This window comes from Chenopodium quinoa, unplaced genomic scaffold (assembly GCF_001683475.1).
Source record: "Chenopodium quinoa cultivar QQ74 unplaced genomic scaffold, ASM168347v1, whole genome shotgun sequence".
Classification (NCBI taxonomy): Eukaryota; Viridiplantae; Streptophyta; class Magnoliopsida; order Caryophyllales; family Amaranthaceae; genus Chenopodium; species Chenopodium quinoa.
The window spans coordinates 990,974-1,004,409 of NW_018744626.1; the positions used below are offsets into that span (position 1 = coordinate 990,974).

The following is a 13,436-nucleotide window of genomic DNA, read 5'->3' on the forward strand; positions in this document are numbered from 1 at the left end:
CCTTCCTTTAACCGTCTTTTGTGACTAATATTTAAGAAAAAATATATTCATGTGAAATCTTTTTAAAATTTAACTCAATAAGTACTATTATAATGTATCACTTTTATATATAATTTCACTTGTGGAGAATTAAAGTTATTGATCGTTAATGTTTTGCATTGACAAGCGTAATAAAAGAAACCAACAATGTAAAAAAGAACGGAGAAAGTGTTATTTTAATTAAAACTAACATTGATTTTTTTTTTTTGTTGCAATTTTGGGGTATTATTTATAAGATATAAAATATTCTAAAGTTGCAACTAAAAAAATCGGAGGTAGTATTAAAGTTATTGATTGTTAAACTTTTGCGTGCATTGATAAGTATGATAAAAGAACAAGCAAAGTAAAAAATGAATGGAGGAAGTGTTATTTAAATTTTTTTAAGAAATTATTATTATTATTATATTTGTAGTATAAAACATAGATACATGAGAGCAATATAAAATGGAAAAATCAGTACTCATGTAGTCACGTGGACTATCAAGACTCAACAAACATTATTTGATTATTTCCAAATATTAATACACAAAACACAAAAACATTCCTTCCAAAAATAAAAAATAATCTACGCCATCATCTTTCTCTCTCCTCCCTCTGAAACCCCCCAACAATAATGGCGGCTTCCACTGCAAATTCCACTCTCTCCACTCTCGACCGCGAGAAAACTCTCCAAGATCAACTCGCTCTTCCCATCCTTCTCACCGACCGCCTCATCAAATCCGCCGGCGAAGCCGAGTCTTCTCTTCGCTCCGACTGCGTCGAACTCTCCCACAAACTCCGTGCTGCCGTCCGATTGGTCTCCTCTCCGTCGTCTTCTTCCTCTATTTACGACCGCCCTATCCGTCGCATCGCCGCTGATGTCACCAAGAATCTCGAAAGAGCGTTAACCCTAGTTCGCAAATGCAAGCATACTGGCCTTCTTCGCCATGTTTTCTTGACTATTACTTCATCTGCTGCTGATTTCAAGAAGGTTTCGAATCTTCTACAATCTTCTATTGCGGATTTTAGCTGGTTGCTATCGATTTACAGTGATGATGAAGGTGGTGCGAATCTTGCGATTCCTCCTATTGGGAGCAATGATCCGATTATTGCTTGGGTTTGGTCTTATATTGCGTCGTTGCAGGTTAATCGCCAGGTAAAGGATCGGATTGAATCGGCGAATCATTTGGCTTCGTTAGCAGGGGATAATCAGAGGTACAGGAAGTTGATTGTGGAGGAAGGAGCAGTTTCGCCATTGTTGAGACTATTGAAGGATGGAGGAGGTTCTCCAGATGGTCAGATTGCGGCTGCAACGGCGTTGTATATGTTGGTAGATGAGGTAGAGAGGACTAGGATTGTTGCTGCTGAAGGCGGGATCCCGATCATGGTGCAAGTGTTTGCGGAATCGTGTATGAATGTGCAGATAGCAGTGGCGGAATTGGTTGCAAGAGTGGCGGAAATCGATTCGATTGCGAGGGAGGAGTTTGGGAAGGAGAATTTGCTGAAGCAGTTGATTTCTTGCTTGATCATGGACGTGGATATGGAGGAATACAAGAGGTATCATAGCGGAGGAGGTAAGAATAGTATTCATTCTATTGTTCAAAAGGAATTAGCTGCTAAGAATTATCCAAATTATAATAATAGAGTTCATAGTCATGGTAATGGTAGTAATAGTTATAGTTATGGTAAGGTGCATTCGTGTTCGTCGTTTGATTCAAGGGTTGGGGGGAGTAGTTATAATAGGAAGGAGAAAGAGAATGAGTCGCCTGAGGTTAAGCTTAAGCTTAAGGTTGTGTGTGCTTTGGCATTGTGGAGATTGTGTGAAGGTAGTGTCTTGAATAGTCAGAAGGTTGCTGAGCCTAAAGGGTTGTTTTGTTTGTCGAAAATTATTGAAACTGAGAAAGGGGTGTTGCAATACCATTGTTTGATGACCATTATGGAGGTTGCGAAAGTGGCTGAGGATAATGCCGACCTTAGGAAAGTGTCTTGGAAGCCGAGTTCTCCACCTGCTAAAGCAGTTTTGGAGCAGCTTCTTAGAGTGATTAAGGAGGAGAGTATCCCTGATATTAAAATTGCTGCTATTAGAGCAATTGGGTGTTTGGCGAGGATATTTTCTGCTAAGGAAACAGGGATTGTTAGTTCATTGGTTAGTCAGCTTGGGAATAAGGATGTTGATGTGGCTACTGAAGCTGCCATTGCGTTGGCAAAATTTGCTTGCCCTGATAACCACAACTGTGTTGCGCACTCAAAAACAATAATTGAGTTCAATGGAGTTCCTCTATTGATGAAATTGTTCGCTGTTAGTGATCGCTCTAGGAAACATGGACTTGTTCTGCTCTGCTACTTGTCCATGCATGTTGGGAATAGCAAGGAACTTGCTGAGGCTAGAGCTTTGAAAACGCTTGAGACTGCAGTTCGCTCTGGGATGGCTCAAAATGCTGAATTAAGAGATTTGTTTTCCCGAGCTGTACATCATCTCATGTTGTATCAAGATGGGAGTCATCCTCATCACCATTCATTTGCGGTGGTATGATCATTGTGAAGGGCTAATGATTGACTTCTGCGTGCTTGTCATTGCTGGATTGAAGCCCTGACTTGTACATTGTATTTGTCAGAAACAAGAGGGTAAATTAATGTAGTATAAATTCTGCTTGCTTAATCTTGTATGGCAACTTGTAGTGAGTTTGCAGTTTTGTGCTCAAAGGGTTGAAGCTTAATGCAGTTTTGCCTTTGACTTCAGAGATGTAAATGAGTTTTTTCGTTGTTAATAATACTATATTTACTTTTAACACGAGTTATTTAAATTTTCAATCCAGAATTAGTTCTCAAATATCTATTAACAGTTTCCTAGAGCTGATCAGTGATGTCTACGTTTCTTAGATTTCTAGATATCCTTTCTTTTCATTATATACACTTGCATTAGTCGTATATTGGAGTCTTAGATTTCATTTCCGAATTTGCTGCTCAAGGTTCTCTCCTTGGTACTGAATTAGCATTGTCTTGTAGAGTGTTTGTTTGGGTGTAAAACATTATTTCGGGGAATGGTTTTCTCGTTTTCTTTATTTGGTTTGTTAAGGGTTGGGAATAGTTCTCCCTGGTCCCTAGGATGGAAAACATCTTCCTTTATTAAGAAAGGAAGCTGCATTTTTCTTCCTATGCCTTAACCTCCCTTGCTCTCTCCTCTCATCCATCCTCTCCGTTCAACTTTCAATTGTCTTTATTGTACAACTTTTGCAAGGAACCTGTCAAAGGAAAATTAGCTTGTAATATTGTATTCCCTTGATAAACTATATATTATGGAAAATCATCTTTCATTGAACATGTTTTCTGTAAACCAAATGGAGCCTTTGTGTAAATTCAAGTTCGTGATACTTGCATTCTTTGGTGTGTGCAGCGTGTTATATTAATCTTGTGGGTTGTTATTTGATCACCTCGCGGTGTGTGTTTCTGTTCCTGGCTATCTATTATCCTGTTTAACGGACAAATATTTGACATTGCTGTCCAACCCAATTGAAATAGGAACTTGGAAGGTAGGGAAGAAGGCTTTTTCAATATTTTTTGAGCAGGAACTTTGCAAAGCATCGTCAAGCATTTTGGCACTTGCTATTTCCATTGTCTGACTGACATAAAATATTCTCTTGCTAGACTCTTGGGAGGCTGTCTACACAAAGTTGAAGGAACCAGCTATGAATTCATCTGCCAAGTTTTCCCCACCCTTCATGTCCTTGTGCATTCTTTGTTCATAATTGAGAGATTGGCAATGTTGCAATCGATTCTAGACCCCTGTTTTCAGCTAGATTGGTTGTTATATGTGACCAATCACGGAGTATTGGAATTGCTCTGAGCTTGATTCATTTTTTATTTTGTTTTTATGTTATCTTTGTCTTGTCCATTGTTTTCTTTCACTTTTGAATTATAGATCTCATTGCAAAAGCCTTATACAATTTGGGAAAAGCTGATTGCAAAGTTGCTTCTTATCCGCTACATGATACTGACAGTAATATATATGCATGCAGACAAACCAATGAGTTCAATTGATGCTGAATTGTTAGGTAAAGAGCCTAAAGACCATATGTAAGTCTATCCTTAGTTTTTTGGTTACTTGTATCACCTTAGAGTGAATATCTGCTGCTTATGACTGATTGATTGTGTGTGTTTCACTGTTCTATTTATTGCATGATTTATTTCCTTGTTTCTATATCTAATAATAAAATTTCAGCCCATCATATAATTGCTTCCCTGTGCGAAAGCACCGTCAGTGGTCATAATTGTTCTGTACAGTTTTTGAAGTACTAGGTTTGTAATGTCCTCATTTCTCTGTCTTTCATCAGTATCTACCCTGCAAGAAACACTATCACTTGTCTTTTCATGCAGGCTTGGATCCAACATTGAATGATGATACCTGCGATCTTCCAAGGCTGTTGTGCTCAAAGTGTATGAGGTTTGCTTTGGTTCCTACTCTTTATCGTGCTTTTTATATCCTTAGATCTAAGATTTGGTGTTAAATGAAGGAGGCTGCATTTCATTTTCAGCTTGCCACCTTAAATACATGAATATCTAGGCCAGTTTTGAATCTATGGCCATTTATGTTCATAATAAGGAAAATGGCTTGTCCATTCTTGAAATACAGCTCAATTGTAAGGAGTAGGACTATTCAACTAGCATTTAACTGTAGATAAAAAATAACTGACAGTTTAATAAGACAATTTATTTAACTTTTTTATTCCAAAGTTAAAATTTGCTTATGAATCTTGTACAGCTTTGTTGGGTATGAATAGAAGCAACCTTCACCAATAGGGATAATTCAGAGGATTTGGCATTGGATCTAAATGATGATATTTTTGAAAAGATACGTATCTTCTAATTAATTTTTATAGATGATAGATGATGTGTCCTTTTACCCAAATGAGCAAGAAATGAGTTTGCATGAGGCTGACGTTTACAAACCTTAATTTTTAATTACACTTTTTAATTAAAACCAGGCTTTTAGAGTTTGCATTGTGCTTTAGTTTTTATTGATTACAATTTAACTATACTCCATATTTTTTTTCCCTTAGTTGCTTACTTTGTATGAAGCTTACCCTCCGTAGACACCATACCTTTTTAGGTTTTTTTATAAAGTTATATGAAGAATAAGGTAAAAAATATAAACTTTGGCATAATTTTCTTAAAGCATCTTTGCATTGGCTGTGTTTTTTTTTATATGTTGTTTAAGTAACAGAGAGGGTGTTAATTATTTCTTGGCACAAGGAACTTTCTGCTAATCCCAATTAATGGACTATTACTGCTTGATGTTTATGGTTTGCGATAAAAGCAGTGTGAGGAGAAGTTTCTTGGTGAGACGCATCAATTCTTTATTTTTTGAAAGGGAAAGGCAGGGGACTTGCATCCCCTTTGTTTTAAAGAAATCCGTGACAGTGTTGTTTTTGGCTATCTTCCATTATTAAAACCATATCAGAGTTGCATTCTGAAGATGAAATCGATTTATTTCCCCTTCAATTTTTCATTCTATTTGGAATGCTGATGCGGGATGCTTTCTTGTTAGTTATACTTTGGTTTGCACTTCAGATGTGCATTAAACATCCAACTTGTTAATTTAGGGGTGGTTGTTGAGGACTTGAGGGTGCCTTTGGCTGGAAGCTACTCTAGGAAGTGGTGACAACTGTTAGCTAGACAGTAATATCTTAACTGCTGCTGGGTTATAGTGTAACATTATCTCATCCATTTCATTCCTATTGTGCAGAGTAAGATGGTAATTATTCCTTTTTCCATGTCAGCTTCGGATGGTAATTTTGCAGCTAATGCATGGCTAGTCGTACTCGTGCTTAAGATTTTATATTGTTTTCCCCAGATAATTGAATGTTACTCCCTTGCTTATCTAAACTGGTTGAGAAACTAGTTGAGAGGCTTTCATTTTCACTTTAATAGACTGCGCAATTTTATGATTGTAATTTTAACAGACCGACAGGCCAGAGCATGTTACAATGACATATAAGCTGCAAGAGATCTGTAATTAAGTTGTAAATGAATTCTGAAGCAGAATATAGTAAACATTCAAATGGCGTGATATCTTTATAAATCTCGTACGATGGATATGGTAAGCTCTGCCTCTTTCACCCAAGGTAACTCACTGCATCAGTTAGGTCCGACTCTTGTCTTTGGCATTCCGCCATAACTCCAATGCTAACCAAACTTTTGAAACGTTTGTTGGTACAGAAAAGCTGTTGCTGCCTAACTAACAGGGTTATAAGACGAGGCAATAGAAGGCAATCAATCATTTAGTGGAAAAAAAATATTTGCTTGAGTAGTCATCTTTGAATTTTGTACTACATTTTTTCTTGGGATCTTTTTCAAAGCCAGGCCAAATTCATAGCATCTTCTTTTTTTTCCTTAAGTAACATAATGATGCTCTATGTATATTTGCTAGAAAAATGGTCCAGCAACTAGTCGAAAAGGCGGTACTAGGTTGGTGGGAGAGAGGGGTAGTCTAAGCTAGGTGCTACTTGGAATGTAGCCATCAGCAAATTTGATGGTAGACCCATGTATTTAGTTTTGGTGAATGGTGAATATGACTTGATGAACTGTTTGGCTTTATTATTGTTTCAAGGCATTTTTATGGCAGTAACCTGAAGTTGAAACTTACTGCTCCATTTCAACTTCATTGGCAGAATCATGTGGTTAAGCTCTGTAAGGAAACTTACAGTGCCTTTGTGTGGGGATAACTGAAAAGTGACCTCTGCTGTGTTTTCCTTATGGAGGCTGTGTCATACTGTCACATAGAATGACAATTTTTTTTAAAGAAAAAATAAAATCTGTCCTTATTTATTTGTTTTAATTAGGATAATCCAATAGAAATTATGAATATGGAGTATTGAAATTATTGTTATGGGTACGAATATATGATACTCGTACTTCTTTCGTTTCTAAATATCTTCACAATTTTCAATTTGGGCATTCCCCTACTTCCCTAAAGATGCTACGTGAAGAAATTTTGGAAACGGAGGGAGTATTCTGTATATGGAGTATCCACGTCGAATCAACTAGAAATATAGAGATAATGCAGTCTTGACTATATGTTTGTGCGTAGGACAATTTGACACCCAATACAAGGACTAATAAAGGGGATTAATAATTGTGTTCATAAGCAGTTTTTTGAAGACTTCAATAAGAAGTTGGCATCTTCAAGACTTGAACCACACACTCGTGCTGTTGTTTTCTGAATAAATACCAAGGGACCAAAGAATTAAGGTCGTCTAGTTGTTCATGATTGCAAGGAGCTCCATAAAATGGACCTTTGTAATAATTTGTAGTACTATGAGATTGGGACGCATCTCTTTGGTCCTCCATGTGCGTATCTCACCTCAAACCATTGATTTGACGGTCTTTACACGAGTGAATTTTATCCGATTGTAAATTGAATGGATTGGATTAGATATTGTCAAGTCTAAATACAGTTCGAAATACATATGAATAAGTTATTTTCGTTAAATCATTTATGCAATTTATTGGTTTTGTAGAAAATTTTCTTTAAAAATGCCGGTTTGATATCATTATCAATCATCAATTTAACAATTTTAGTTAAACAATATGAATATTCATTATTATTGTGTGTTGCGTGCGCAATAAATTTTTTGGCCCTTTTAATCTTCCTAATTTATACTTGTCTAATTTTTTTTTAAGTGTTTAGAGAACCATAATGGCGGGGGTGAAAATCGATCCCAAGATTTCCTGGAAGCGGGAGGAAAGCTCGAACCACTTGAGCTATCCCTCACTCTTAATTGTCTAATTAATTGTGTAGGAAGTATTATGAGTCAATTATTATGAGAATTAATGATACTGTTTTCGGCTTATTCTTGTGGTGTAAATGAAGCTACATATACAAGTTTCATTGTAAAGTCTAGCAATTATTGGTCGTTGCTCCAATGAAGCAAGCTAGTGGGTACACAACCCAAGCTGGCATTATAATTTACACTTAATCCTTGTAAAGAAGAATGTATTCTTAATTACTTTTCGAGTGGGGTGCCAATGAGTACGACTTTGAAGTTATTAGAACTAGAATGCACTAGTGCTGAAGTACGGGATATATTCTCATTGCAATGAATTCATGAATATTTGATTTATTAAAAAATAAATGTAATATGAGCAGGTTTTTATTAACACTCTTTAAATAGTACTCGTAGGCAATTAGTTATTTAATTGAAGGTTATAGCTAATAAATAAATAGATAAAATAGAAATGCTCAAGTTAAAAAGATTAGCGATTTGGATTGCTATGGTTGAAGTGTTGAACATTAGAAAAAAAAATAAAACTCTTATTTATATACTTCGTAGTAGATGAATAGTAGATACACTTTGTATAAGTATTACTTCTTTCATTCAAAAACAAGATTTTTCGGCTGAAATTAATACTCTGGATGATAAGATACAATTCAAAAAAGATGAAACTTTAGAATATAATCTTATAAACTTCTAGTTTTTTAAATTTTTTGCTAACCTTCCGCGTAGATTGTTAGAAAAAGATGTATTTGTGAGCCAATATATATGTGCCAATGTGAGAGGGAGCATTGAATAATCTACACATAATCAGGCTAATTTTTCGACTTTGTAAATAATGACAATAAACAATGAACATATAAGTCAAGTGGACATTTTACGTGGACTATTAATTATTGTTTTTATTATGAAATCGTGTCTAAGCTTGACTATTTTATGTGGTATATGCACTCACTATATTGTATGTATCATGAATAAATGAAGGGCTATTTCAGATTTTCGGGTGATTAATTGTTCATACTTCGTAAAATATTTCAATAATCACAAAATAAAAAACTCCCAAATAATATCATACGTACAATTTCAAATGAAAAACTTACATGTTCAACTTTTTAAGACCAATTTAAATAATATTATTAAAAAAAAGGGCAGCAATTAATTAAGGATTAATTTATTAAGCACACCAAAAGTAAAAGCTAAGCCAGATCAAAAACTGTATAACATTCTTAAGAACAGGTCAGCGGACAAAAAATCAAACTTTAATTTAGCTAGGCACATATACCACTCTATATTCACTTTTGTATACCCAATTTCAAGCAACGGATTAAAGTTCTTAAAAAAAGTTTCTATCCCTTTTTTCATTAACTATATATACAGAATTACACCATCAATTCAATTTCACTTTTAGGGTTGATTTTATTTATCAACCCTATGACACAACCCCTCTATATTCCCCACTCCGCCTACACCGGGATTAGGCGAAGGTGATTTTTTAGAAGGTTTTGATTACTCATTATCTTTTTGAGGTTGTCAGATCATTTGACTTTTGCATTACCTTATTTATAAATCATTATTACCATTACGAGTCTTAAAAGAAAAAGCGTCTCACTTATTAAGCACTTAATCGTGTTTATATGCCTTTTTTTTATTTAAACAAGTTGTGATTACTAATAATATAAGTAAGAAACAAAATTATGTCAATTAATATCAAAAACATCAATTACCGACCTTAAAGATTATTAGAAATGAATAAAAATCAATGATAGACGAGAAGATAGAGCTTTTTTTTTTTTTTTTTAAGAAAATTCTATATATATTTAATAAGTTGTTATATATTTTAATCCTTAAAAAAGAAAATAAGTGAAAGTACATGAGTACTAGATATTTGAAAATCACCAATTCCTCAACAGTTAATTAATGGGAGACAGAGACATATATGGACCACAAAATGGCTTGTTAAGTTGTTACACTCAATTTAAGACTTGTTAAGTTGTTACACATTTTTTTGGGAGGCAAAGATTTATATTTACATGGGCCACAAAATTATATTCACTCAAAATATCAGTTTTTACATTAGAAAAAAAAAATCATAAAAAAACACTGTTATATTCACCATATTTCCCACTGAAAAGAATGCAGAAATTAATCAATCAATCACAATAATACCTTGAGACTACCACTAATTAAAAATGTCAAAATCCAAAAAAATTAAAAATGACCCATCAAACTGACAAAGAAATAAAGAAAGAATAACAAAATGATTAACCACACAAAAATAAAAAATCATCACAATCTTTTTTTTTTTCCATCCCTAATTTTTCTATGAGTACTGTATATTCTACAAGTGGTATACTTGTTGCACACCAACTGAAGCTCTATTTACCTATGCTGCTATAGGTAGCGCGAGGTTCCATCCCAAAACCAATTGATCGAATAAAAATAAGAGGTTAAGACCCATTAAGGTCGACATGGGATCTAACATACCGCATTTGCGTGTGCCCATATAGTCCCCGTCGAACTGAAATGGGCAGCCCAAGCGCATAACCGGAAAGCAAGGCTGATCAAGTGTAACAGAATGACATGATATGACAAACGAAATGATCATTAGTAGCAGCAGTAAGTTAATTAGTTCACTTTCATGAAATCTGCTGTAAGAAATAATCAAGGTTTCCTGCAGCTGTTGTCACTAAATCTTCGGGCATCGAAAGCGACTTGAGTGGATCTTCCTCCCATGGACTTGTTTGATCATGACTAACTGCTTCCATTTTTATCAACCCACCAAAATTAACAGGAAACTGGAAAATTTCTGACTGATCAAACTTGTTCTGCTGATCATTAGTACTGTTTTCCCATGAAAATCTTGCACTGTTATCAGAATTAGTCATGATATTATTGTTATTATTTGAACTGCTACTCGAACACTCTTTTCCTTCATTGAATACAACAGATTCTGACCCCAAATTCTCCGTCTCCAGATTTTCATTGAAGCAGCTCTGCTGCAACATATACTGCTGCTGCGACTGTGACTGTAACTGGGACTCAATCATCGGCCTAAGCAGACTCAGATAACTCTGAGACGACGAACCAAGAAAAGCTGCAGGTTGTAATAGACTGAATTGGGAGTTTAATGATGAGGAGAATGAACTACTGATAACTGTTGCACTTGTGTTGGTTACTTCTGCAGTGTTGCAGAATGGGTAGGATTGTTCCATCTTGACAGCTCGCGCAATTTTCTGGTTTTCAGCTGTGTTTCTGAAGCCATTGCTGCTGGTGCTCATGTTGTTACTCGATTGCATTTGAGTTGAAAGAGGCTCGTGTGTTTGTGGGTCGATCCCTTGCTTCATTAGCTTCTTCTTTAGACATGAGTTCCAAAAGTTTTTGATCTCATTGTCTGTTCTTCCAGGCAATTGTGATGCTATTTGAGCCCACCTGTATAACAATTTCATAATTTCATCAACAAATAATTTCACAATTTAGTTTGATGAAATAAGTTTGAGTTTCTTTTACTATTTAATGACTAGAATCAATGAATACCCATTTATTTTGTTATGAAAATAATCATGATGTCCAATAATTCCATACTCAATAATCTATTGCAACTTTTAAAATTATTACACACTCCTTGTTCGTCCACAATTAGTTGTCATTTTGATAGTGTATGTAATTAGACTAGAGTAATGTGACAATTGAACTCGTACGGAAGAAGTATGTATGTATGTAATTTAATTATTTAGGTGGGAAAATGTACCATCTTTCTCCGGAGCAGTTCAAATTACACTGTTAACACGACAATTCAGTACGGACTAAAGGAGTAATATGCCTATTATACCTTTTAAAGAAAGAAGAGAAATTTGTAGATAAATTTCATGAACAAAATAAGAAGAAAAATACCTATTTCCTAGAATTTGATGAAGGTTAAGAATAAGATGTTCTTCCTCTTGTGAAAACATTCCTCTCTTAAGATCTGGTCTCAAATAATTAATCCATCTCAACCTACAACTCTTTCCACACCTTTGTAAACCTGAAAAAAAAAAAAGAAAAAATACATATGTTATAATCCCACCCAAAAAAAAGGGGATGAATAGAGATGATAGAAAAAAATTATAAACAGATAATATTTGTCGCAGATTTAGGATATATTTTTGTACCAGCAAGCTTAGGGACAGAACTCCAGCAACCGACGCCGAAACGAGTAATGTGATTGTAAAGCTTCTCATCTTCTTCAGGAGACCATAACCCTTTCTTCAACTTTTGTTTAGCACAACAAGAATGGCGCCCCATACTTTGTGTGTGTGTTTGTTTTTTTTTACTTTTTTCTTTTTGGGTGTTTAATATATAAATTTGTGTGAATAATAATTAATAGAAATGTTTGGGTTTTTTTAAGAGTAAAAATGTTTGATGAAAGAGGAAGTTATAGAGATAGTGATAAGCTAGCTGCTGCTCGTACGGTAGTGAGTTAGCAAGAGATCAAACTCATATATAGTACTTCTATATTTATCATCAATCACTATTAATAGAAAGTAAATATTATTACTTTATTATTATTATTATTATTCTTTCTAATTAATATTTTCTTAAAAATTTTAAATTAATCATACTTAGAATTCAAGTTAAGGGTAAGAGAGAGAGAGGGGGGTGATGCAATCAAGTGGTTTTTACGCAAGTAAATGCTCTGCTTTTTTTTAATTATATTGAAATTATGGATTGAAATTTAAGAAATCTCATTTATTTTTCTTGTTAATTAATTAAATAATAAATAGAGAGAGATAATAATAATAATAATAAAAAGGTAGAAATTTAAATGAGAAGAAGTGTGTAAACGTGTTAAGTAAAATAATTAGCTTAGGAGTAGGAATACAGTGATCATTTAGACATCTCACGTAGCTGTGGTATGGTCCACAATATGATGCATATATGTTTGAAGATGTGATGTTAGTTTAGTTTCATACTTTGTATCTAATTATTTATTAATTTTGATTGTAATTTGTATGGACTAATATAATGGAGTGTTTTTAAAGAATAATGGAGTTTGAAGATATATAATGGTTAGTCATTTTGATTTTAAAAACATATCATTTATTTTTAATTGTATATATGGAATGAATTCATAAAATCTACACTGACGTGAATGAAGGTATGAAACTAATTAAGATGGTACGGAATATATAATAGAACAATTGTAAATAGCATTCTCTTAAAATAAATTTTTCGTTTAGTTTTCTTGACTTGGGTTAACTTATCGAGATTGAGTGGTTAAAGCAATGGAGTAATTTCATATGAATTTACAGTGAATATATGTACAACTAATATATCTACGTGGAGATAGACATGATCTAATCCGACCCAAAAGCTTTTTGAACGGAGTTTGGTTAGTTTTGCGTCCGATCTAGCCTAGCTATGAGAAAAAATTTCAGGTTTATGAAAGGGTACGTCATGATTAAAAATGATTTTATTAATTCGCAAACTACATAATTCTATTATATTTTCGATTTATCTCTCTTGATTTTTTGGTGCAATTTTTATCTCTCTTGATGAAATGATTTGTTTATTATAATTAATATACTTCATTAATTAATCTGGCTAATATATAGTTTGTTCAGAAACCAGCATGATTAGTTCATGCAGTTGTGACATTTGAGAACATTA

At 34.1% G+C, this 13,436-nt stretch overlaps 2 protein-coding genes across 2 annotated transcripts; one reads left to right on the forward strand and one right to left on the reverse strand.

Moving 5' to 3' along the window:
• The first annotated feature begins 652 nt into the window (after positions 1–652).
• LOC110700850 lies at positions 653–6,740 on the forward strand. Its single transcript, XM_021878434.1, has 9 exons — positions 653–2,502; positions 2,709–2,762; positions 3,664–3,844; positions 3,938–4,070; positions 4,393–4,459; positions 5,587–5,641; positions 5,762–5,770; positions 6,446–6,483; positions 6,626–6,740. The coding sequence occupies exons 1-9, from the start codon at positions 653–655 to the stop codon at positions 6,738–6,740; spliced, it is 2,502 nt and encodes an 833-aa protein (XP_021734126.1).
• A 3,140-nt stretch (positions 6,741–9,880) lies between these two features.
• Positions 9,881–12,273, reverse strand: LOC110700336 (transcription factor MYB86-like). The gene is made up of 3 exons (XM_021877862.1): positions 11,939–12,273; positions 11,682–11,811; positions 9,881–11,219 (listed from the first exon to the last, which is right to left on the reverse strand). The coding sequence occupies exons 1-3, from the start codon at positions 12,069–12,071 to the stop codon at positions 10,427–10,429; spliced, it is 1,056 nt and encodes a 351-aa protein (XP_021733554.1). The 5' UTR covers positions 12,072–12,273; the 3' UTR covers positions 9,881–10,426.
• Between the last annotated feature and the right edge of the window lie 1,163 nt (positions 12,274–13,436).

Coding starts and splice junctions, on each gene's coding strand:
- LOC110700850 (XM_021878434.1), top strand. CDS start 653: ATGGCGGCTTCCACTGCAAATTCCACTCTCTCCACTCTCGACCGCGAG. Junction 3,845..3,937: donor TATATGTGACCAATCACGGA/GTATTGGAATTG, acceptor TTTGAATTATAG/ATCTCATTGCAAAAGCCTTA. Junction 4,460..5,586: donor TTGTGCTCAAAGTGTATGAG/GTTTGCTTTGGT, acceptor TTTGCACTTCAG/ATGTGCATTAAACATCCAAC.
- LOC110700336 (XM_021877862.1), bottom strand. CDS start 12,071: ATGGGGCGCCATTCTTGTTGTGCTAAACAAAAGTTGAAGAAAGGGTTA. Junction 11,812..11,938: donor TTCTGTCCCTAAGCTTGCTG/GTACAAAAATAT, acceptor TTTTTTTTTCAG/GTTTACAAAGGTGTGGAAAG. Junction 11,220..11,681: donor CATCAAATTCTAGGAAATAG/GTATTTTTCTTC, acceptor ATTGTTATACAG/GTGGGCTCAAATAGCATCAC.